Raw genomic sequence first — 24,327 nt, forward strand, 5'->3', positions numbered from 1 at the left:
AAATTTTGTATAGGTAATAAATAGTCAATGTTATTGAAATTTTATGATGAAAATTATTATTGTATAAATACAGATACACACTTGTGAGCATGTACACACAAAAGTGTGTTACAAGCTCTAGTAATTATCGTGTATGTGAGTAGATAAATTGATAATTTCAGCTGTTTGTTACTGTGAAGTTTATCAATGCTTTCTAAGAGGGTTTTGGAGTAAGTTCGCTTCAGTGTGAAATAAGTTGTTTCCAAATTATTTCTAGGCACTGGAGACTTTGAAAATGTTTGAAAAAAAGGATAGCAGAGTAAAGAGTGCAGCTGCAACAAACCTGTCATTCCTTTATTATTTGGTAAGTGCTTCAACAAAACCAGTTAAAAACTGCAGTTTATATAACAACCTCTGTATTTTTGTAGCAATTTTTGTGTCTGCCTAAATAACCTCTGTAAACAAGATGAAACTGCACCTTAGAGTAGTAATTCTGGAACACTAGCTGAAATTTGTATCAGGTCTCTTTGTATACTATTGATGGGACAAAGAGATTGAACCCCAGGCCACAGAAACATGCCTGCAGTTGGATTTGTGCAGAAGCTCAGTGGCTGTGTTTAAAACATTGGCACTGGGGACCCTGGCTGAACTTCAGGAACACGTGAAATACATAGCTTAGGCAGGTGTGTTTGTATGTAAAGTTTGTAGGATATGGATTTTAAATTTTTTTTAATAAATGCTACTTTGTTGCAACAAAGAGAGCTTGCAGACTAATGGGACAGAGTAGCAAGACGTGTCAAGTTTTATCTGAAATTTGAAAACGATGATCTACCTTATGCAAGTATATAAGAAATATTTCAGGACTGAATAATGGGGTTGGTTTTCATCCTCAATCCCCTGAAGCGCCTGTAAGAAGCCACATCTGCAAGAAAATTACCAGACAAATGACTAATACAATGTTTGTTTTGTTCATGTAGGGGAATGAATTGGAACAAGCAACTAACTATGCAGATTTAGCTGTAAATTCTGATAGGTACAATCCAGCAGCTCTAACTAACAAAGGAAATACTGTTTTTGCAAATGGAGACTGTGAAAAAGCAGCTGAATTTTATAAGGAAGCTCTCAGGAATGATTCCTTCTGCACTGAAGCACTTTATAATCTTGGTAAGTCACAGGTGCTATTGTGATTTAGCTTTTGACTGAAGGTAACATTAGCGTTTCTGAGAATCTGCCTTTGAAACTTTTCTCGTAGAAATATGTGTGAATTATTACTACTTTAATACCTTGCCATAATATAAATTACTCAATAACTTGTACTACCTGTCTGTTCTGCAAAAAAATTCCCAGTGTTAACAACATCAATTAGTAATTAATTAGTTAATAATTGCAGATAAGTAAGTTACTTTGAAGATTAAGAAATTCATTCTAGAAGGATAAAATATCTACTAAAAGGATACCAGTTTCAGCATTATTAAACTGTCGGGCATTCTCCTCTACGAGCCTTGCCTTTCCCTCAGTCATCTTGTTCAAAAAATGAGATTACGTAAGTTCTTGATCTTTGGGTTCACATTCCTTGTGTTTATCAGTTTAGTAGGTCATGCTGGCTGATAAGAATTTTGTGCATGGCTCTCACAAACAGGCCTTCAAAGTCAAGGCAGGTACACTGCCTCTAAGTACTGTGTTCCCATTTTGCTTTTCTTGGTTCTTCTTTTAGTTAATATGCTGAAATAATCTGTTTCTCATTATATTAATACTGTAACGTTTATATTTTAGGTTTAACTTACAAGAAGTTAAACAGGATAGGTGAAGCTTTGGATTGTTTTCTGAAACTCCATGCAATCCTTCCAAATAGTGCCCAAGTCCTTTACCAGCTAGCAAGCATGTATCTTTTTCTGGGTTGTGAAATAAGGAATGGTGGTTTTAGTAAGCTCATTTAATCTGAAATACATGTTTCCATCATGTCAAGGTAATTTAGAAATTTACTATGGTGTCCATTACAGTAAGAATGATTTATTATCTGATGTTTGTGAGAAAAATGAGACCAGAACTTAACCTTTATTGAATATTTCCAGTGAAGCAAGTGAGGAACATTAAGACTATTCACACTGCAGGGATTAGATTTACACTCAGTATTAAATTGTGTCATGGAATATTTAAAATGCTGATGGTTTTACTATGAAAATAATGTGGCAGATATAAGCACAGTTAAGTAAAATACTTAAGAAAAAATTATATAGCTAATAAGTGAAGTTCTGTTCTGAAAGCTATTTTCAGATTTGTGAGTGTATGCATAAGAAAATAATTGTCTCCCAGCAATGCAAAAGCTCAATACATTGAAAAGCTGAGGAAAGAGATTGGCTTTCCACATCACCAGTGATGAAACTATGAACTTATTTAACAATGCTTCTGAGGATGTCCAAACTGTAACAAAATCCTTCCCAAGGCAGAACAGATTCCAGTTGATGTACTACACTTTTAAGAAAAGTGAAGATAATAAAAATATATTCTAGTCAGTAAAACAGGTAACCTCCAAAAATACAAAAGGGCTCTGATCTCTATTCCATGTATAGCCCCTTTACAGCAGCATAAATGGCCCAACAGCTCCGAGTATCCATCTGGGGAAGAGCTTCTCTGCCCCACTGCTATGTGAAACTGCTTTCCACCAATTCTCAGAAGCTTCTTCTGTGTCACATAGGATGCAGTAGAAACTGAAAAAACAGGTTGGGCAGTAACTCCAGCTGACACTGCTGCAGAGCTGTGAGCCATTGTGCCATTCAGGAGGGAAGAGCACACTGGAGGCTGAGTTACAGCTAAAACTGCTGTTCCCTGGACCAGAATAGTCTGGGCTGTGCTCCTCAGACATACAGCAGAAAAACCCCCTGCTGGGAAAAGGCTCTTCTCAGGAATAGCAGTTTTACCTAATCACTTTAGAACAAAATGCTGTTAGTACAGAAACTAGCCAGGCTGTAAAGGCTGCAAATAAATGGCCTGGTTCTCACACTTCATTCTTGTACATGAGGAAGTCAAAGTAAGATTAGTGTCAGAGAGAGGGAGAGAGAGGACAACAGAGCTCAAAGTTCTCTTGAGTCCAGTGTTGTTCTAAGGTGAAAGAGCAGACAGAGTCTCTGAATACTTTTCTTCTTCTAGCATAACAAAAATACTTTCTGATACAAATGAAATTATGAAAAGAGTGTGGAAAAGTCATTGTATCTCCACACTAGAGTGACTGATGTAGTGTTCAGCATATGGATTGCATTAGGTAAGGTAGTCGGGATTCTGAGTAAATCAAACTGCCATTGGTGTCAATCCTTGACTGAGGAAAACTCAGATACCAGATCATGGAAGATCCCAATCAAGCCATAGAGTGGCTGCTGCAGTTGATCAGTGTAGTACCAACTGATCCACATGTACTTTCAAAATTAGGGAATTTATATGATACTGAAGGTGATAAATCCCAAGCTTTTCATTATTACTGTGAGGTATTTGCTCTTATATTGCTTTTTCAATGTACTTTTTTCTAAGTAAAGAAAATTTTGCCATAGGTCGCTATATCAAATTAACAATTTACTAATTTAACCTTATGAAATGTCATCCAAAAAGAGGATAAAAAAGAAATACTGGGGGAGTTAACAAAATCTGTACTCAGATCCTAAGGAAATACGCTATGTTTCCATGTGGATACTGGCCTCAGACTTTCCATTTTTTTAATGTAGCCATTGTTTACACTTACCTGTAATAATGTTAATTTAAAATAGAGCCTGGGACAAAATAAAATCGGGGTGTAATAGAACTAATTTTAGAGGTGAGTAATGTGACTGAGTTGGTTGGAAACTGTGTCTGTATAATAGATATAGAGATACATATATATTGTGTTTTGTTTATGTTTGGAAGTTTTTATACATATTTTAACAGTTTAGCTTTACATTATGTATAGATAGTTGCATAAAGACAGGCAGCTTCTTTCATTTCAAACCAGCTGTACTACTGTCCATAGTGTGTAGAGATTCTTCTGTGTTAGAAACAAGAATAAGACAGGAAACGTCTGGTGCAATCTGAGAGTTCTCTTTATCTGTGCAAAGTGAGGATGACCAAAGGCTGAGTTCCAGTCTAAATTACCAGTTGAGGTATGCTTGATAATAATTTTGCTGCCTATTTCCAAGGGAATTTCTAAGAGGCTGAAAGTGCTATTCATGTAGTTATGTATAGAAAGGAATGGTTTGGGGTGAGTTTTCCAGAAGAGTGATGTGAACGTGGAATTGTACACTGATTAATTAGCATTGTTTAACATTTTAGGTCAGTTATTTGTTCATAAATATGATTTAAGTAATTGTTTTTGCTGTTGCAAGCTATTTAAAACAGTATTTCAAATAAGGCTAGATGGAAAATGTGACAGACTCATCTTGGATAACTTCTTTCTAAAAGCATTCTGCAATTAGAAAACTTGGCATGCTTTCCCCCCCCCTCCACCAGGATCACTAGTGTAGCACACTACTTCCATTCATTTACATTACATGTTTAGGGCATCTGGAGATTTAAACACTTGAGTAAGATATTCCAGGAGCAACATAAAGATGTTGTTTATCACTAAAGTTGTGTGGTTTTTCACCTTTCCTATTTTGTCAGTCATACCGGTATTTCCCTTCCAACATTGAGGTCATTGAGTGGCTTGGAGCGTATTACATTGACACCCAGTTCTGTGAAAAAGCCATTGAGTACTTCGAAAGGGCAGCACTTATCCTGTAAGTAGTTATTATTTTATGCCTACTCAGATTTCTGATTAGACGTCCATCAGTATACCTGGAGATAAATTAACTGAATAACTCTAATACTAAAAACAAACAGCAGGGTTAAGAATATTTGTGGTATTTTTTAATTTTCTCAGTGTGTTTTTGCTCTTACTGTGCATTTTCAGTGTTAAATAAGATCCTCCATTAGGCCTAAGATAGTGTTAGGTATTAGAACCTGTTTTCCTCTATTATGAAGTGGAGAACAATTCTTCAAAGCCACCAAGACCTCTTTCTCTGTGGCTTTACATGAAATATTTCCTTTCTATTTTTTTATTATGTGGTGAGGATTTCGTGGTTTAGATAAGTGCAGGTTTTAGCTGATCTTGCTGCATTTCCTTATTTCACATAACTTCTATTTCCATCAAATAAAAGCATATAAGTAAGCAAAAATGTGTAGTGCTGTACTACCAGTAGTCAGTAAAAATAAATTGACAGGCTAAACTGATCCTGATAAAGATGTTTAAATTATACTGAGTTCAGTTCAACAACTTAATTGCTGAAATTTGTTCTTTACCAGAATATGATGCACTTAAGTAAGTATACAGGCCATATACTTTATTTTAGCTCAGAAAGGGACCTGACTAGAAAATGGTTTATAAATAAAAGTTGGTCAAATTTAAATTTGTAATCCACAATTCAAAGAGAATTCTAAAAATACATGCACACAGTCTTTTTATGTGGAAACAAATATTTGTCCTTAGGTTCATGAAGAATTTTGTGTTAATAGATGAACTAAAATTCGCTCCCAACAAGTGTGAGTTTCTTTATTTGTGTTTTAGGAAAACTATGAAAAATTAGACTAAGCAAAACTCTGTTATTGCTTGTCTTGTGATCATCTAAAATTTCTTTTTGTTCTGTGAATCTGAATGACATGTATGTACGAGACAGCATGTGAACAAAAACATTCGTACAGTGTAATTCAAGGAAAAATTATACTGCAAATAAGTTGTAAAAAGGTCAGTAAGAAATCCTAATTCTGGCTTTGAGATGCTTGGGTTAGAGTAGACATTAATTATAGATGAGAAAATCTAAGGTTTAATTATGGATAAAAAAATAAAAATATAAAAATATACCACTTAAAAATATACCACTTCACCCAAGTGGTGGTATATTTATAAAGAAATAGAGAAGTAGATTAGATAAAAATACACAGACAGAAATCTGTGAGAGAGAGAGAGAGTTGACAGAAATCACAGTTCACAGGTTTGCCAGTGTTCTTTTCCTTACAAGTACTGGCCACCTTAAAAAATCGTGTTTTAGTCAAGCTATGAGATTGCATATGCTGGCATTCACGGCCTTCTTAGAAAATTTGGAAAGAAACAGCTGAGAATAAAAAGAATTATTTCATAATCTTATTTTGGCAAAGATTTAAATATTTTGTGCTTCATGTTGCACTCACTCCATGCATGAAATATGTGGATTGTAAAGTACTTATGAAGAATTGGCATATTAAATCTTTCAGTATTACTTGTAATCTATCTGTAATACAGAAAAATTATTTCTCTGTAGGAGGAGATTTTTAATAGTAGAAAACAGAGCATAAATATTTTGCTCATTATTTGGTATTAAAAATGGAGACTAGATATGTTAATTGGCAAATATGAATGTAAATATAAATTGCTACTAACTTTAAAGTTGCATTTTAAAATTATATCCTTATTTTAACTGTGAACAGCATTTTTAAATTTAATTGTTTAGTGCATTCAGGGTTTTAATCACAATAACTACTTTTAAAATTGCATTCTAAGGTAGCAGGTTGGACAATAAACTGGGAAACAATTTTTCACTCTTTTATTTTTCCTAGCATACTCAATTCTTTCTTTAATAAAAGCAGTTAGTGCAGTTAGTACTTGCTGCTGACAATTTATTCTCTCTAGAATTTTCATACTGTAATAAATTCTATTAGGGCGTGTGTTTGGCTGCCTTTTTTTGCAGGAGACACATTCAGCTGAAACTAAAAAGGTGCAGCATTTGTATTTCATGAACTTGCTTGGCAACTACCAGGCAAACAGATTGCTTAGAATGCTTGGTTAAAAATGGCTTGTGCTATGATTAGAGAGAAAAACTGACGAGGATAAATACAAAATTATTCTGAAAATGTTAACTTACAGTACCTTTTGGATATGCTGCTATTCAGTTGTAAGCCACATGTGCAAAGCGCTTTGGCTTATAGAGGATGCTTACACTGTTAACATGGAAATTTCTAAATTTTCACATTCTCTTGGTAAAAATAAGGAAATAGTCCAACAGTTTTATTGTACATGCTCAAGCATCTCAGGTATTTTCTCTGACCATACTGCCACCATTATGTGCTAAAAAGAGAAGGACAGGCAGCAGCTAGGACATCGAGGTGATAGCACAGAGGAGGGGCCAGCGTTCAATGCTGTAAGTAGGGACTGTGCTTCCTGGCCGGAATCCCTTGGGCACGTGGGGGACCCTAGTGGTGGGACCTCCTCAGAAAACAAATTTAGCATTTTGTTCCTCCCCCATTGCATGGTTCTGTATTTCTGACAAAGATTAGTGGTTCACATGTCAGGTCTACTAATTGTGTCTGGGCACAGAATCGTGAGCCTGAGAAAAACTCTAACACAGGGCTGAAAATGAGTGATACCGACTCCTGGAAACAGGTGCAGGATGCAGCAGTGAATTGTGTGTGAGCTGAGCAGGCTACATTCTTTCTAGGAAGGCAACATGCTAGGTGAAAAATTGATTAGTCGTTAAATAGTAGGTCTTTTACCATTGCTATGCAGATTATTTTGCTCATTCATTGTTTGGCAGGGTACATGATTTTGTTTTATTTATATGCAGGCCAACACAAGTGAAGTGGCAGCTGATGGTTGCCAGTTGCTACAGGAGAAGCGGTAAGTTCTGTAACTTTTTTATAATTGCTTTCAGGTTTATACCATTTTTTGTAATTCATTGGGGTTATTCAGCTTGGAGAATAATGAGAGGGTTTTATGAGAAAGATGGAGACAGACTGGGGTCTGCAGTTCCAGGTCATGGAGCAATGGCTTTAAACTGAAAAAGGGTAGACTTACACTGGGCATAAGGGAGACAATCTTTATTGTGAGCGTGGTGAGACACTGGAACAATGGTGTCATAGAGGAAGGTCAAAAAAAAAAGCAAAAATCAGGAACTTCCTCCTCATTAATTCAGTTATTTATAGAGTCGTTTGGACGGCTTTCAGATGCTCTTAATTTTTACTATCCATTAATAAAGAATGTTACATTTGGTCTTACCAAATTTGGTCCTACAATATTAAATCATTTACTCTAACTAAAAAGATTAATTGATGTTAAAGTGTTCCAATTTCTCATCAAATATTCTTTTTAATGTTTGAATATATGGATAGAAGATGTTTGTTTTATTTGCAGGCAATTACCAGAAAGCTCTGGAGAAATACAAAGTCATTCACAGAAAATTCCCGGAGAATATTGAATGTAAGTTTTTTTCATTCCATGGGGTTACTATCAAAGGAAACTTTATTACATTGAGTAGGTATGTTAGTAATCATATGATGTATTTTCGTATGAAAATACTTCCATTAACTAACATTTTTATTCATGCTAATGCTGTGTGGTTTTTGTGGCAACACTGATGGATGATTTAAAAATTATGAGGGTAATGCTGAAGAAGAGCAATGAAAATAATCTTTAACTGAGTTGCATTGGATGAGTTCTTTCTTATACATATGTCCTAGATTTTATAACTATGTTACATTTTAAATCTTTCTTATGAAAAATACTTGTATTTGTTCTTCTAGTTCCTGCTAATTGAAACTCCTGCTGTAAATTTCTAGATATGAGAAAATCTTACTGCTAAGTTTTATCAAAGTCAGAGTTTCCAAAAAAAAATGTAGAGGGTGAGATTTTATTGCTGGGTTTTTAACTATAGTTGGTCATCCAGTCTCTGGAAAATCCATAGAGGATTTCAAACTAAACTACAGGAAACACAACTTTGAAGAGTAAGACATTTTGCAAAATCAGTCACACCTGTACTCTAAATAAAAAAGCCCTGTAGAAAATAAGGGTTGTCAGTGATTGTGTAAACATTCTCTTCCATCCCACACTGTGCCTCACAAATTCCAAAAAACAAGGTTGTCGCCAACAAGTCTGTGCTTTCAGATGCAATGTGGGAAGAGGATTCATTGTATTTTATTTTAAAATTGTATCGTTCTGCTTTAACAAATTTATTGCTTTTTTAAAGAGGAATCACAACTCTCTTGTACAAGTGAAATTCAGTACTGTAACTCCTCAAAGTTATAAGCAAAATATCGTGTTCATGTTGGTCACACATATTTCAGAGGGCGTTTAGTAAACCTTTTAGAATGCAAATATGTTTCTGAATGTAGTTTCTACAAATTTAACAGATGGAGGCAGGAGTTAGGTAAGACAATTTAGCTTTAAGTTAAATTGATTTAAGTTTTCTACTGCTGAAACAATGGTTCTTCCCTCATCCCTCCCTGATCATGGGCTTCCTAAACCAGCAGAAAACTAACTTTGTACAAAATGAAATAACATGTTTGTGAAAGCAGTCTGGAGAGAATGGGTCATGGCCTTCTTGTTTCTGCTTCAGTTCTTTGAAATGCATGTTGAAAAACACGTAGGAATATCATCGGTGTTTCCAGAGTTTGGTAGACTCTCTCAGGAGAATATTTTTTAGGGATTCTTTTATTTCAGTCATACAGTTACAGTTGATTTTCTTGTCAGCTTTGTTGTTTATTTTTAATTCTATAAATATTACTCTTTAAAGAATCAACTGCAGCCAGAAGAAGAAAACATTTTTATTCACTTAGCATTTGCAAAATTGTTTTCAACAAAATTCTCATGATTGCAGCTCCTCAGTAATATCTTAGTATCATTTCTGTGCTTTCCAGCTTCCAAAACATTTTGCAAATGTCGAGAGTTCTGAGCTAAATTAGTTAGTATGCCTTTTGCCTTCCACATGTACCGATGGTATTTGTACTGTTCATGGATACAGACATAGATAAAATGTTGAATTTCTTGCAAAATATCACAACTTGTATAGTGATACTGGACTAGAGTCACCTTGTTTGCAGTTATTTGCACTGTTTGCCATTCTGCACGTCCAGTTCTCTCAGGGTGCACTTGTAGTTTGACCTGCTTGTTAAGTCTTTTTTTAACAATGCTTTGCTTTCCAATTAGGCCTCCGATTTTTAGTTCGTCTATGCACAGACATGGGGCTGAAGGAAGTCCAGGAATATATAACAAAGCTCAAGAAAGCAGAAAAATTAAAAGAAATTAGAGAGCAGGTAATTTTGTTTCTCTGTGTATTAGACAGTATTGCAACAGATGTAAATGAAGCTGATGTAGTGTTTATGACACTTCGAGATACGTGTTGTTAACTTCTTGTTTTACAGAGGCTTATGTTTTGGGGGTTTGGGAGGTTTAGTTTTAAATTACTGACCAGTGTTACATCTGTCTGAAGAGTTTCTGAGCACCAGATTTTCTGTGTTTTTTAAATACTAGTGAAAGATGGACTATGTGGATATGCTGGGAATGCCGAAGCCATTCGCATAATTCAATGTCTGTGGAATGTCGTCTTTCCTACTTACTTGCCAGATTTTATTTAATACTTTAGTGTATGTATGAGCCAAGTAATAATGCAACTATAGGGAGAGATGGGAAGCCTAAGAATTTGTCCATGTAAAAGAGCATTTTTTTTATATATAAAACTGCAACATCGACATATTATATAGGTAGAAATAAACTATTCATGTGAGTGCCAATTTCTAAGCTAAAAAAAAAATCCATGGAAAAGTAACAGGCTGTGAAAGGTATGAGATCATAACTTGTGTTCTGTTCAGAAGAGTGAGCTCAGGTTTGTATGTGTGTGCAATCATGCATTGTTTTCTTGCTATTTTGGTGATAAAATAAGATGTTAAAATTGAAAACAGCTGCTTGTTTGAAAAGCATTATCCATCCTGTTGAGCTGCAAAATAGTCAGGCTTGCTTTGCCTGTCCAGAGAATTGCCTCAAAGCTATATAGTCACATTAAGATACATTAAGTCTTAACTAATTTACTCTGCTCTTAGTAACACTTGTCCCTTTTGATGTCAGATGATGTGCACATGCATTCTCAGCTACTTCTGCTTAAATTCCAGAGAGCCTAAGTACGCACATGAGCACTAGGACATTTCAAAAGTGAGACTCACAAGGGGAAACACTGACTGAAGGATTCCAGCTTCATGCTACAGCCATACTTTGAGGGGCTAGCTGAAGTGTACTGACTGGGTTTTTCAGTAAATGTAAAATTCAAAGCACTTGGGAAAATGGAAAAAAGAAAGCAGTCCCTAGCTGTAGTGGGATTGATATTCCTCCATGTGTCCCCATAAATATATTAAGCGAAACAGATGGCCAGGTATAATATTCCTCTTCTGCAGAACTCACAATTAAGAGATTCACTGAAGTATGTTTAACAGGTTTTGCTTGGTTTTTAATCACTTCAGTGTCAGTGATACACACAGTTCATTGCAGTAACTTTCACTACCTCAGTGCTTTACTTGAGAAAGCTCACCGGCAAAACCAGTTACAACTGGTTTATTTTATAGTTGATTATAGGAAGAGAGAGGTCCCTGGAGAAGGAAAGACTATTTCCTTGCATGTAATTCTGGCCTTTTTTTTTTTTTTTACACTGAAGGCATTAGTTATAGATGGGCAAATGTCAAGGACTTTAAAGAAAACACCTTTTTTTCTTTAAGGAAGTTAATATTTGAATACAATTTGAAAAAAACCTGAAAATTGTCATATCTCTTTCTGTTTATTTCATATGGGAAACAAGAGCTTTCCCAAACACATTTCTATACTTTCTGGTGAGGAAAAAGCTACTCATAGAATATTTAAAAGTTTAAATCCTTTAAGTAACTTAAGATTTTAGTAACAGAAAAATTATGTTTAAATTACGGGGTTTTTGTCATTCTGATTTCATTGTGTTAAGGGAATTCATTAAGTCATACCTGAATGACAGAAGTATCAGTGGGATCCAACACTTGTGGTTGCACAAGTTATTGCACAGTTAGTTTAGACTGCTGAGGCTGTGACAGTGATCAAAATTCAGCCATGTATGGGAAGGTCCCTCTGTGTGTTGTGTTTCAGTATTCCTGTTTAAGAGTGTGTCGACTTTATTCGGTTACAACACTAATCTTGCAAAGCAGGATCACAGATTGGTTTAGATTAAAAGAAACACTTGAAGATTATCTAGTTTCAACCCCCTGCTGTGGGCAGGGACGCTTTCCACTGTCAGGTTGCACAAAGCTCCATCGAACCTGACTGAAATTTCCAGGGATGGGCATCCACATCTTCTCTGGGCAACCTGCTCCAATGTCCCACCATCCTCGATGTACTTTTTTCTCCTTCCCTATCCTTGCTCTGTTTAAAGCCATTGCACCTTGTCCTGTCACCACAGGCCTTGTTAAAAGTCTGTCCCCATCTTTCTTTTAAGACCCCTTTAAGTATTGAAAGGCCACAACAATATTTCTCCAGAGTCTTCTCCAGGCTGAACAACTGCAGCCCTCTCAGCCTTGCCTTCACTGGAGAAGTGTTTCAGCTCTTTTTTCATCTTCATGGCCCTCTTCTGGGCCCTTCCAACAGGTCCCTGTCCTTACACTGGATGCCCTCAAACTGGATACACAACGCTGGGGTCTCAGGAGAACAAACTAGAGCAGATCTGTCTAGAACAGATAAGGTGTCTATGGTGGCACTTTTAATTAGTCAAAGCTTTAATGTAGATCTGCTTAAATATTTCCTGTACTGTGTTACCCAGAAAAGAAGAAAAATAATTAATTCAGCCTTTTGAATAAGCCTGATTGTATTGTAATTTAAACTAAACCAATTCTCATTTAAGCAGATGAAATTAAATGCAGTAAGTTTAAAAAACCCAAACAAATCCCAGACCAACATTCCTCTTGCCTTTGTGCCCCCTAAAAACCACCACCAATAATAAAAATAGAAGAGGTTTCTTGTCAGTTCTGTCAAATTCATTCCTACAGACAGGCCAGTGTTTCCAGCCTGAGGAAGCTCTGTGGTTCTTTGCCCTTGTGATTCCAAGAATACTCTCTTCAGAACCTCTGAAGTCTGATGAGTTGCTTTCTTCTCCTTCTTGTAGCTCCTTGTCTTGGCAGGACATGGCTCCCATCTCCTTTTTCTGGCTTTCTCCTCTGCCACACTCTGGAGACTTTCCAAGTGCCTCCCAAAGGAAGGGCACAACTTCTTCTTCTCCCAAGGAGCCCACTGACAATGTTTTCTTAAAAATGAACACAGTTGTAGTTAGTAGAGGAGCAAAGACTCTAAGAAAAGATGTTTCAGGACACGCTGCAGTTCAGATGCAGCTGTCCTGCATTAGTAGTGGAGTATCTTTCTGTGACAATCTCTACATCAGTGCTGTCTTGCAAACAATAGCCCTGCAGTAGCTTCTTTTGATATTGATGTTACATCTGGGTTCCCATCCTCTGATTTTGGGTTTGGGAAGGGGTTTTTTTGTTTGTTTCTTGGGGGGTGTGTGTGTGTGACTTTTAGTCTTCTCTCTGCCATCTGGCTTTGGAAATTACTAGGGTTTTTTTTCCTAAGTTCCTTCTGTCATCCATGACCACACAGTCATAAACTATACTTTCTAGTTCTAAAATTACCAAATTCTAATATTTCACCACCTATGTTTCCAATGGTTTCCAAACTGAAACCAATACTGGTTTCAGTTAGTAGTACCAGATACAGTTCAATTCCTGCTCCCAATATTAGACTAACCCTTGACTTCTCAATTGCACCCAGTAAAGACAAAATAGGTAAAATGCTAGTGTAGTATTACCTGCATTTCACAGTCTGCACACACTTTACACCTGCAGAAATTAATCAAAATTTTCTATTTTAGCATTGTTTTTCCAGAATAAGTATATCCACATGGAATTTATACCAAAATAAATATTCTGTAGTACTTATTTCCCTCAGTTCTCAAATATGGACATGTTGTTAAATACTTCCAGCCAAGAAGCTGGGAACATCTGTGGAGTTCATTCCCTGTAGAAATTTTTCTCCCTGCTTCTCACAGCATTTATTTTTACTGCAACCTTCGTGTGTTGGAACATTTGGGGGAGGGGGGTGGGGCAGGGAAGAGTGGGGCTGGGGTTCCTGTTTTGTTTGTTTGATTGGGTTTTTTTTTTACTTCATTAGTCTTTCTTTTTCATGTTTCACTCTAAAAAAGACAGGTAATAGTGTAAAAGTTCACAGAGCCTCCTTGGCACTGCTGTGTACACACATTACTATTTATTTCCGTTAAGTGAGCTTAATGACTGAGAACGGGGCTGATGGGGTGTGGTGAGAAGCAGTGATGAGAGGTGCAAATGCTGGAGGGGCCTTACTGCCTTTGCCTTCAGGCATCCACATCTGGACTAACCATCCTAAATGTCTTTTGCAGTCATGGGAGAAATAGGCATTTTAGGGTGGAAACCTATTTTAAATGTCTGCTTTTAGTGTGGGATTAGTTACAAATACTCACTTGGAATTTTAAAGGAGTTAATCGTGTGTTTAAGCTGTAGTTCTTATGTAATATTTTGGGAGGAAAGTCCTAGGATGTAAATGCCAAGAGGGCACTATCACATAGAGACTGCTTCCCTTGGGCAGACAGAAGCTGAGCTTCTGCTGTCAGACATGCTGTCAGTCATTCAGCAGTTGGAGAGTCTGGACAGGCTTCCTGCAGGATTGATATATGCTACTTCACTGGGCTGTGAAAAGGATATTTAATCCAAAATTCAGAGAACATATTTTAGACTTGAGGATTTCCCAAAACAAATAAAGAAGTGTGAGAAATTCTGGTCCCAGACTGAATTGCTCCAAGACCAGTCCTGGTTTCACACTAGGCTCAATGCTTTCCTGTCTGACTCCTGTGGGTTTTGATTTAAGAGTTCTTCCTTTTTCTGTTGGCATGAATCTTGAAAGTTCTTTCACTTCTTTGGTATAATTCCAACTTTGCCAGACTTCATGATATTTTTCTGGTGAAAAATGAGTGAAGAAGTTATAGTAATTGACCTGAAGACATGATGTGTGTTTTAATCAGATCCTGAATTGATACTTTGAAATAAGATGCAGAGACGTTTTATTAATACCTGAGCACTTTAAACATCAAGTTTCTGTACCTATCTATCAAAAAGTCCCTCACTGAGGTGTTCCTTCTTATAATTGACAAGATGTATGCATAAGAAATTCGGTGTTTTGCCAGATCTAAGTCTGCCATGTCGCACAGAGGTATTGCTTTGATAAACTGTTAAAGTTTTCAAATAACACTCAAAAAAACACAGCTGGGAGATGTTTATGGTACCTTCCCCTATACAAGAGAGCTGACTTTTTAAACACAGCTTTTAAAGTATTTACCTTCACCTTTATCTTGCATTTAACACTCAACAGATAATTAAATTTTGCTGTGAAATACAGTTCTGTGCCAAAAATTCAAAATCCAAGATCCGTAGGGTGAATAGTTCTTTTTATAGATTCCCCCACTTCTCCCTTTTGAGTCTTTACAATAATAAAATGCTTGTGGGATTTACAAGATGTTAATAGGCAGAGGCTACTTTGAACTCATGCAAAGAGGGCTGTTTTGCCTGTTTTTTCAGCTGTACTTTACAAAGGAACCTCTGAACTATTTTTATGCACGTTCCTTGTGTAAATTTTATCTGAACAAAAATAATTTTTTGATATATTCTAGTTGAATTTCACAGAACTCTTGTTTTATATAAACATTGGATTTAACCCTGATTTTAAGGACAATTTTGTGTGTTGAAAAATAAGCTTTAGTAATTACAGTATAGTAAGTCTAGTTTAATATTCTTCTACTGTTTTACTAATAAGCTGAGTTGAATTTTCCGTAATTTTCTCTAATATATATTACTAAATGGATTTTTTTGTTCTGTTCTTTTTGCACCTTTTCCACTGTCCTGCAGCGCATTAAATCAGGCAGAGATGGCAGTGCACGGAGCCGCAAAGAAGGAAGTGGTGGTAAGTAATCAAGGCCTCTGCTGAAACACCAGTTTTGACAGGATCCTGAAGAAAAATCTGAAAGTGTTTGTAAAGCCTCCTTTCATCCTGAAACACACACAAATATGCATTAAGTAATGTGTAAACATTTCACAAATTTTGTTTCATACTTTTTGATTTTCTCGTTGCTGTATGAAATTGCAACTGGTACAGTAGCATGGATTTGTCTAACATTTGTGTTTTATATACAGATCTTAGTGTATTCCTAAAGCTAAATTTCTGTTTGTTTTCAGTACTGTGGACTTCTGTGTTTTTATCCCATTAAGTTGGTATTTGAACATTTTAAACTTTGGAATATTTACTAGAAGGAATCATTTATTATAACAAAACAGAACACATAAGCCATGGAAAAACGGATTTTACTGTTTCTTTATTTAACATGAAGGAAAGGGAATTTTGTGGCCACTATGTAATCTGCTGTGTTAGGTGTTTGTTACAAGTTCAGCAGATTGTTCTGTGCAGCCAGCTCTGTAAAATAAGGATAAGATACCCTTTACTGTCTTTGAGCTCATCCTTCCCCTTTTCTCTGTATAGCAGAACTGAAGTTCTGGAGTCTTCCCTAGAAGAAAGCTTCCTCTCTGCCTACTCAGTCTCCCTGCTTCTATAAATTTGCAGTACTGATTTCCATAAATATAAAATGAAATTTTATATTTGCAATGTAAGTCAGGAAACCTCTGTTTTGTCTTTTCTGCACTAGGTAGGCCTGCATATTGCAGGGCTAATGATTTTTCCCTGCTATTATTAAATCCATGAAATTAGTAATGTAAACCTAACAGTCCCCCACTGCTGCTCTAAGGAAACTAGGAGACTTCAGGCTACTTCAACCACCTGCAAAAAAAATCTATATTTTGATCCATAAAGGAAATGGTTTCTTTGTATCCTGCTTTTGGTTTATCTTGATATCAGTGTGTTTCATTAGAAAATATCCCCTATAAATTCTTGCCTCTCTTCCCTTCCTTTTACAGAGAAATAATTTATGATTTTTTTTCTTATTTGGTAATTTTATTTCTCCATGTATATAGCAGATATTTTACTACACTTATCAAATTCTGTAGGGTCATGAAAAGTCATGGCAATTACTAATGTAATCTGAAGATGACCTTAGAATGCTGTTACATTTATGAAGACTGCTTCCCTGGATTTTCTAAGGGGGACTTGAGAGAGCTCTTATTCCTTTTTCAGCTCAGTAGTTTCACTAGAGGAGCTTTTAAAAAATTTCTTGATGTGTGAAAGAACCAGCCATTCACCTAGGATTGAATTTTACCTGTTCTGGGCCTCAGGCCAAAGTAATTCTTTATTTAAGTAACAGAGAGGGATGGATGAAAGGATGCTAAGACAACATAAATCCCCCAAACTACCAGTTTGTCAATATTTCTTTTAAAGACAGAAGTATCTGTGGAAAGTTGTCTTCTTTAAAAAAAAATAAGAAAGAGGATTAGGGGTTAAGCAGGACCAGAATTGACCTAGAATTTGCCCTATCAGGAATTCTTAGATTATTGAGTTGAAGATATTATGTCAAATAGATGAAAGAGTGGAAAAAAACAGAGTTTGGGAACAAGTTTGTGTAAGAGCATGTTTGAGAAGTCTCCATTATACAAATTTAGTGCCATAGATCCAGCCTTTCTGGAAATGACTTGGCAAACAAGCAGAGGTACAAAGAAGCTCCTGTACTGAGCCTAGAGTTACCTTCCTGCTGGGATTCTTAATTAAAAGTTGTGGTGAGCTGTACTACTCACATGTATTTTTAGAATGAGTCAAAGGTGCTGGTCACATTTGAACTGGTAATGTCGTCTCTGGGGAGCCTTATCAGTGAAGAAACTGGACACTCACAGCATCAGGTGTTAAGGACTGTGTTGTATTTTGTCCACATTGTGCTGAGGATGGCTAAGAGAAACCTGAACACCCAAACATTTTATTTTGTCCAATGCTTGGCTTTGTTCACCTGGGTTATGAGCTGTAATTTTCAGTTCCATATATTTCTGTGCATGGCCTGTGGGAAGGCATGTATGAAATATAAACATGGGTTATTTTATTTCATAATATTAGTATGCTTTTGATAAATTATTGACTTCAAAAGGAGAGGGAAAAAAAGAAACATTTGTATACATTTTAAGGTTAGTCTTTTCCAGTGGTGTTGCCAAGACCAAAAGGTATCATTTTCCTACATTGTATGAAGGATTTGCCAGCATTACTGAACCCAGTGAAGCATGGAATCCTTAGTTTAGTACTTACTAGCTAAATTAAAGTACTTACTAGCTAACTGAAGTCTTATGCCTTCCAAATATTTTAGGTATGATGCCTGTTCTCTTTCCTCTTACCAGCTCACTGTCCCTATACTTGTTAGCATTCCTAAGAGATTTTCCCCCCCAAGTATTTTGTCCCCATATAGTTATTTATATTAAGAGTATTAATAATTCAGGTTTCCTTGTTTTAGGAAATATGATCTAAAATTGCTTTTAAAGAAAAAGCTAAGAAGAAAGAGAACTAAGCTAGCAAGGTTTGTACTTCATAGGGCATCCAATACTTGGCCAATATAAATTGAAACAGAAGGTGTATGAGATGCACCAAAGCACAGTTTCAGCAATATGATTGGTGTATGCTTGGATGTTAGACAGAATGGTAACAGAGAGACCAAGAATCTCTCTGTTCTTGTCTTGAGAGAAAGATAAGCATTAAATCTAAAATCCTTACCCAAAATTGAACATATTTGTCACTCACTATAAAAAGTGAGATTTTCTTCTCCCCACAATTATCATATTTATGGTTTTCAATCATACTTGGGTTAAGTTGGAAACAAATGACATTGATACAGTCCTGTTAAAATTATTCTTTTTAATTTAAAAAAGGCGAGAAAAATCCCAAAACCACAATACCACAAAACCTTGAGGGGAGCTAACAGTACATCTGAGTTTAGGCAGTTCTCAAATAATTTCTTTCCAATTAATCTTTTCTTCTTTTCATACTCACTTTTTTGTGTTTGCAGATATATAACATCCAGAACTTAGCAGTTGTGGTTTTTACTGTAATAAGGGATTTTTCCTGTTTAATAGCATAATGCCTTTATATATGTAGATAATGCCAAGTATGACATTAAGGAATCCGTTCCTGTGGCAGTGTTTACTCATTTTGCATTTGCCCAGCTCTCTGAATGGGGAGTTTTGTGCAGGATGAGAGGAGCCATGCAGTCTCAGACAGGAGTCCAAAGAAGCACTGTTGAATTCAGAAGTTGAAAGACTGAGTACTTTGCATTCTCCTTGTCACCAAGGCTTGTGAGGATGAATTTGGAAAAGAAACCACATGGGAATAATTTAGGTGTCTTTTCCCTTTTTCATTTCACTGCTCACTGTGTCAGTTTGTCCATCCTCAAAGATTTCCCACATTCTAACACCTTTTACCATCCCAGAGTGATCTCCTTGTGTATTATGGAAGTATGTTTGAGATGTTAGAGCTGTAGGCATCCCAGATGATCCTGACTGTGATAAAGACAAGAGATTTTCTTGTAACCCTGCAGCAAGGACATGACAATCACTTATATTTGCTAACTGTTGTGTGCCTGTTGATGCCTCAATAATTACAAGTCATTGTGGGATGGTTCCATTGTCTGTGTATGCAAAATAGAAAAGTTTTCTTAATTGGTGGAGAAGGGAAAATCTGTTGAAATGAAGAGTACATCTTAGTCTGTTTTCTGCTCTGAACTCACCTAGGGAGTTAGCTGAACTGACACACCACAAATAATTTTCATTCAACATAATTTCAAATCAAAATGAATAGCAGCAAAGTTATAAATTGCATCTACTTCCCATGCTGTTTCACAGTTTTAATATATTATTCTGCCTTCTGCACTGAACTTAATTCTTCTCTTTGGTCAAACCAGTGCCCATTCTTCTTCAAAGATGGTGTCTTCATCCCAAATATGAAAGATACATAGAGCTGCACTTAAAATACATTATGTATTTAGTGGAGAGTTAGTCCAGTGTGCTCTTTGTTACATAAACATTTTACAGAGGAGGTAGATTACCAAACAATCTTACCCTTTGATGCATTTTCTTGATGAATAAAATAGTACTAAATATTCTAATTTATGTCCTTTGTGATACTGGAGGTATTTCCAGTACAGTAGTCTCTTCACTGTAATTTCAACTAGTTAGATATCTCTAGAAAACAAATAAAATACCCTGGATTTTTTGGCTTGAAGTACACACAGGTATCATGTGACACAGGAAGTACAGAAATACGTAAAAAGATTGAGAATCTTTTTTGCTAGGTATCACTACTTAAAATAGGACTATTACAAAATAGGATTGCTTTTGCAGTATGTTGCATTATTCATTGTTCTGCCATATAAAGTTGGCCATTTTTTTAAATTTGATTTTTATATTTTGATTTTTTTTATTCCCATCCAAATTCTATGTGAAGGAATTCATTCAAATCAGTTTTTGTAAGACTTTGAGCAAATCTATTATTTATAGATTATTTATTGTTATTATTTATTGTTATTATTTATTTTATGTGCATAATCCTCAGTTAAGGCTGTTGAACACAGACTGTGAGGGGAAGGTAATGTCAGCATGATAATCCACATCTCAAGTATAATGATTTTACAGAGTAAATGTATTTATAAATCAGATTTTTTAAATATATTGACCAGCTATGCTTAATTGGTTCCTGTTGCTTATTCAACTGAAATCTGGAGCTGTATTCCTGCAATCAGTTCATGTGTAGGTGTCCACATTGTCACCCCAGAGTGAGTATAGTGGGGATGGCCTCCACATGAACCACAGTCCTACTTTATTTAATACAGTCATAATTTATTTAATAAAAAATAAAAGTTAATAAATAAGGACTGGGTATTCATTGCATTTCCTTAGATACAGAGAGCTATTTAGTTCAGCAGTGGTCTTCCATTGTTCAAAAGCTGCTTTGAATTAGGAGCAGGTGTTTGTACAGTTAATACAGAAATACAGAGAGAATTAATTTGCAGTTTCAGAAATATCTGTCTGTAGTCCTCTGATTGTAGGTGCAATCAGACAGCTGTTAACACTCAAAGCCATGCTTTTAGTAGAGAAAAACTACAAGTAAAGCTTTTCATCCAGAGTCACACCGTTAGCTTTGTTTTCTTCTGTATATTACTTTAGTGAAAGTTAGTTTCATTCCTACAATTTATAATGTGTATATATGTATATAAAATCTTTTTTCTAGATGGGGTGAGAGCAGCAGGGAATGATGAGTAGAAATTGTAAAACTTGCCTCCTAAAAGTATGCATGTCTCTGATAAAATGCTTTAAAAACAACTCCTTCCCTGAAGTTTTCACTGTAGGATGCCAAAATCCTGAAGTCTGTGTTGCAAGCTTGTATTCCTTAACATTGCTGAATTATGTGTGGACGTATACTGAATAGAAACATGTAGATGATTCTGCAAACAGAACTACAAAAAGAAATTTTGAGATGAGATTCAGACTTCTGGCAGATCGTGTTATATAGTCAACAGAATTTTTAATAGGTGCCATATTGGCAAGAGTGTCAATAAAAGCTTACCCCAAATAGCTCAACAACAACTGGAACATTTCTTCTGAAAGCTGGAGCTGTGGGTCTGAACTCCCTCAGGTGAAAGAAAGCATTGAAGCCAGACCTCTCGCTTCCTGAGCTGCTGTCTGACATCTCCATGGTATCAAGCACCTCTTACTTTCTTCTGGGTGCACTTTAAAATGAAAGGTGCTCCTCTTCCTCATCTTTAGGTATGCTCAGAGCATACTGCAGTCCCCAGAGACTTGATGTGCATATTACCCTAATTTAAACAATGTGAAGAACTAACCAGAAGAGTAGTTAACCTTCCTTTCACTCTTACTAGATACAGTGCTCATACAGAGGTAAGGTGAGCAGGGTTAGTTTTGCTGATCTACCTGAGAAAGTTTTCATTAGATTACTTTTAAATGCACCTAATGAAACTTAAGAAACAGAACATCTAAAGAAGCCTCTGTTTTCAATTGTATTTTTTTAGGGCAGTAAGATGTGTAGGTAGCTAGTGGGTATTATGTTGATCCCATCCAGTTTGGTTTGTCTACCCTCTTTTTCTTCCTTCTTTCACTTTATATAAAGTCCTTCATTTTCCTCTGGTAGTATCACTAACACCCATGTGTTTTCCTCCTTCACAGTTGAAAACATTTGTTATGCCATTTTCCTCTTCTTTTATTTTCATTATATGCAATTCACCCTTTCTGGGACCAATCAATTAAACCTGTGGAGTTTCTTTGACTCGTTCAGTCTTCCCCTAGTGTAGTCTGCTGTATTGTTCCTCTCTTTGCATCTCTTTACTGCTCCTTACAACTTTATCATCTTAAAAATTACTTGTTTTCCATTATTCAATACTGTCTACTTCTTTCCTACTCTTTTTCTCATTGATTATTTGTATTTTCCTCAAAATATTTTCATCCACACCATCTTTGAAACCCAGCTCTCACCTCCTTGTTGCACAGGCCCGTCCAGAGCCCACTGAAATCAAGGAGAGGCCCTTTTGTAATTTCACAGCCCTTTGACTGAGTTCCTTTCCAGGCAAACCTATTGTTTTCTCCCTGATTCTTCAACTCTTTTAACTATTCACTTCTTTCATTAAATCTGTCAGTGAGAATTGGTCCAAGGGAAGTGAGTGTATGTTAAAATCTGTATTCCTTGCTTTGAAATTTCAACTGTAATCTGTGTCTTGTGAACATATTAACTGTTTGATATGTGACTTTGTATTAGATCTTTCTTGGAGCAGAGAGGTCTTCCAATTTAAGGCTGAGCACACAGAAGTCTATGGTAGAGAGTTAAAGGTTTGTCATATTTGTAGAAGATTGGGGAGGTTGGGGTTTTTTCTTTTAATTATAACAATATCTATTAAAATAATATTTCTAGTAAATATGACAATGAAAATGTGTTGCCAGGTTCAGACTTTTATAATTAATGTTTGTGGAATGAAACCCATTTTTCCTCTTTGCAGATGGAAGACTTTTAATACCCAGATTGCTTGGTGTTGTAAATGAACATGTCTCTATTTGGCTGCATATCCTGCCTTGTAAATACACCAAAATGTTTTCTCCCAGGAGAAAAAATATTGCATAAAAATTTGTTTTAGCAGATGAGATTGAAAGCTTGCCATGAATATGAAAAAAAGATTCAGAGGTGAACAGACTATTTAAAGTGTCTGGAATACTGCTGTGGCAGGAGAATGTTAATCTGATGTTGTCTGGGCAGGAGGCAGCCCTTGGAGCCGACACATTCCTTGGGGCCCTGCTGCAAGCTGAGCTGCCAGCACAGTGTTTACAGCGAGGTGCAGGGCCAGCATGGTCTGTACACACGAGCTGTGCCTGCCTGCCACGCAGACAGCACATGGCAAATATACTCTTCTAATTAAAAGCAAACTTAGTGTTGCATTTAACCTTGACAGTGTGGAGCAGGTGGATCACACTGATGTATTAGTAAGCACACAAACATAGGAAATGTTCTGTGTACAGTTACATTGTGACAGTATTTTTATTTATCATGCTTATTTTAACTCCAAACTGTGACTGTAATTTATAAGCAACTGAAAAGTCAGCATTCGAAACAGAAATATTTTAATATGTTTACTCCAAAGCCATAAGGCCATATATATCTTCTAAAAAACATTAACACACACGTGTGGACACAGTGTCCACTGTGTTTTAAAGACCACTATTACAAATGACTACTGTGTCTGTCATGAAAAGAAGGATTCATCCAAGTCTCGTTTGACAGATAGTAGTAGCTGAATTGATGTTATTCTTGTATCGTGGTTTCACAGAACATAACAGCATGCTATTTTTCTCTTTTTTTTAATTTCTGTTCCCCAGATACTGGTGGTACCAAAGGGGAAAGACTGAGTGCCAAACTAAAAGCTCTGCCTGGAACAAGTGAACCCTATGAAAGTAGCAGCAATAAAGAAATAGGCAAGTGGACATCTTATATCTTTTTTACTTTCATGGTCCTCAGGGAGAGGAGAAATAAGGGGGGGGGGGGGGGGAAAGTTGTTGAAAGAGCATGTAAAATTAGATAATTGGGGAAACATTTTCCCATGAAAATGAGGCTTTCACTTCATTGTTCAGAGCTCACTATAAAGTAATTGTAAATATTAAGAAATGTTGCCCATTGTTAATATTTCAATAGCTGTCTGCTGCATCCTTTAAGTCAGTTCTTGCCATTCTGCAGTCATAGATTCTTCAGTAAGACTGAATTTTCAAAGGGGTTTAAAAACCCAAATCCATGTGGAATGTGGTACTTCCTAAAAAGCTATTCCTCAAACAAGTCATCAGTCTTGCTGTTCCTTGCATGTTTCCAAAGTCTTTTTCTCACTGTAGTTGTAATAAGAGAAATTTATTTTTTAAAACACCAAAAAGCTTCTATCAGTAGAACTCAGGAACTTTGCTCTTGTGCCCTGAATGTTCCTGAATGCAGTGTTTTGTTCTCCTTCAGCGTTCATATGCTCTTTCTGATCTGCATTTCAAAGACACAGATGTGTAGTGCTAAAT

The 24,327-nt window shown here is 36.1% G+C and overlaps 1 protein-coding gene and 1 long non-coding RNA gene across 6 annotated transcripts in view; one reads left to right on the plus strand and one right to left on the minus strand.

Annotated features, from left to right (window-relative positions):
* The window catches only part of IFT88 (intraflagellar transport 88), a 42,771-nt gene that overhangs the window by 17,346 nt on the left and 1,098 nt on the right, over positions 1-24,327 (plus strand). For all 5 annotated transcript variants that reach the window (XM_088159477.1, XM_014877656.2, XM_088159476.1 and 2 more), the window contains 10 exons: positions 257-343; positions 957-1,143; positions 1,753-1,861; positions 3,308-3,458; positions 4,603-4,718; positions 7,575-7,627; positions 8,141-8,206; positions 9,932-10,038; positions 15,712-15,766; positions 23,653-23,748. In XM_088159477.1, coding sequence (XP_088015603.1) covers positions 257-343; positions 957-1,143; positions 1,753-1,861; positions 3,308-3,458; positions 4,603-4,718; positions 7,575-7,627; positions 8,141-8,206; positions 9,932-10,038; positions 15,712-15,766; positions 23,653-23,748 — 1,027 coding nt within the window. The remainder of the gene's footprint in view (positions 1-256; positions 344-956; positions 1,144-1,752; positions 1,862-3,307; positions 3,459-4,602; positions 4,719-7,574; positions 7,628-8,140; positions 8,207-9,931; positions 10,039-15,711; positions 15,767-23,652; positions 23,749-24,327) is intronic.
* On the minus strand, positions 9,532-15,853 carry LOC148224766 (uncharacterized). Its single transcript, XR_015801387.1, has 2 exons — positions 15,693-15,853; positions 9,532-13,028 (listed from the first exon to the last, which is right to left on the minus strand). It is a non-coding gene; the product is annotated as an uncharacterized LOC148224766 (long non-coding RNA).

Source organism: Sturnus vulgaris, chromosome 2 (assembly GCF_052056855.1).
Source record: "Sturnus vulgaris isolate bStuVul1 chromosome 2, bStuVul1.hap1, whole genome shotgun sequence".
NCBI classification, from domain to species: Eukaryota; Metazoa; Chordata; class Aves; order Passeriformes; family Sturnidae; genus Sturnus; species Sturnus vulgaris.